Genomic DNA, 724 nt, shown 5'->3' on the forward strand with positions numbered 1-724 from the left:
AGGGGGTCAGTCTCTGGGGCAGGGGGTCAGTCTCTGGGGCAGTCTCTGGGCAGGGGGCAGTCTCTGGGCAGGCGGCAGTCTCCATGTCTATACCAGAAATCAGGGAACTTTTCCCGGTGACGGTTCTTATTCGTTCTGGTTTTTATTTTGCAGTAACTTCATGCGTCAGGAGTGTCTGGATTCAAGATTTGTCTTCGATCGCCCGCTCCCAGTCTCCCGCCTTGTGTCTTTGATCGGAAGCAGTATCCTTATACATACTATGAGGGGGGATGTCAGAGAGAAATAAGAACGTAGCGGGTCACTCAGCCCACCTGTAATTTAGGGGGGACCTGTACTGGGGGCGCTGTGCCCAGAAGCCGGCAGGCAGAGCACCGAGGACCAGTCACCATTGTCTGTGGTCTTCCTGCAGCTGATCTTCCCCGACGACTAACTTGCCTCATTGTGCACTGTAGCTCTGCGTGGAGGTGGCCATCTTGGTAGAGGAGCAGAGCTTTGCTTCCTTCTGTCGCAATGCTCCCCCCATGACCTGTGATCCGCCGTGGTTTCGCTGTTTACATCCAGCGCTGCACATCTCCCTCTCCTGGCCGCGCCTGCGCACTGCAGCCCCATAGACTTCTATAGGTCGGATTCTGTCCTGAAGATGTCTGTAAGGATGTAATGTGCAGGGTCAGCACAGTATGTACACTGGAGGCCATTGACATTGGAAGTTATGCACCTGTGTACG

General features: G+C 54.7%; 1 protein-coding gene across 1 annotated transcript in view; it reads left to right on the forward strand.

Annotated features, from left to right (window-relative positions):
• PSMA1 (proteasome subunit alpha 1) overlaps positions 1 to 724 on the forward strand; it is a gene marked incomplete at its 5' end in the record, with an annotated part of 9,519 nt that overhangs the window by 905 nt on the left and 7,890 nt on the right. The window contains one exon of the mRNA XM_018573016.1: positions 154 to 242. Within this exon, the coding sequence (XP_018428518.1) occupies positions 154 to 242 (89 nt within the window). The remainder of the gene's footprint in view (positions 1 to 153; positions 243 to 724) is intronic.

This window comes from Nanorana parkeri, unplaced genomic scaffold, assembly GCF_000935625.1.
Source record: "Nanorana parkeri isolate BGI_ZX_2015 unplaced genomic scaffold, ASM93562v1 scaffold2206, whole genome shotgun sequence".
In the NCBI taxonomy this organism is placed as follows: domain Eukaryota; kingdom Metazoa; phylum Chordata; class Amphibia; order Anura; family Dicroglossidae; genus Nanorana; species Nanorana parkeri.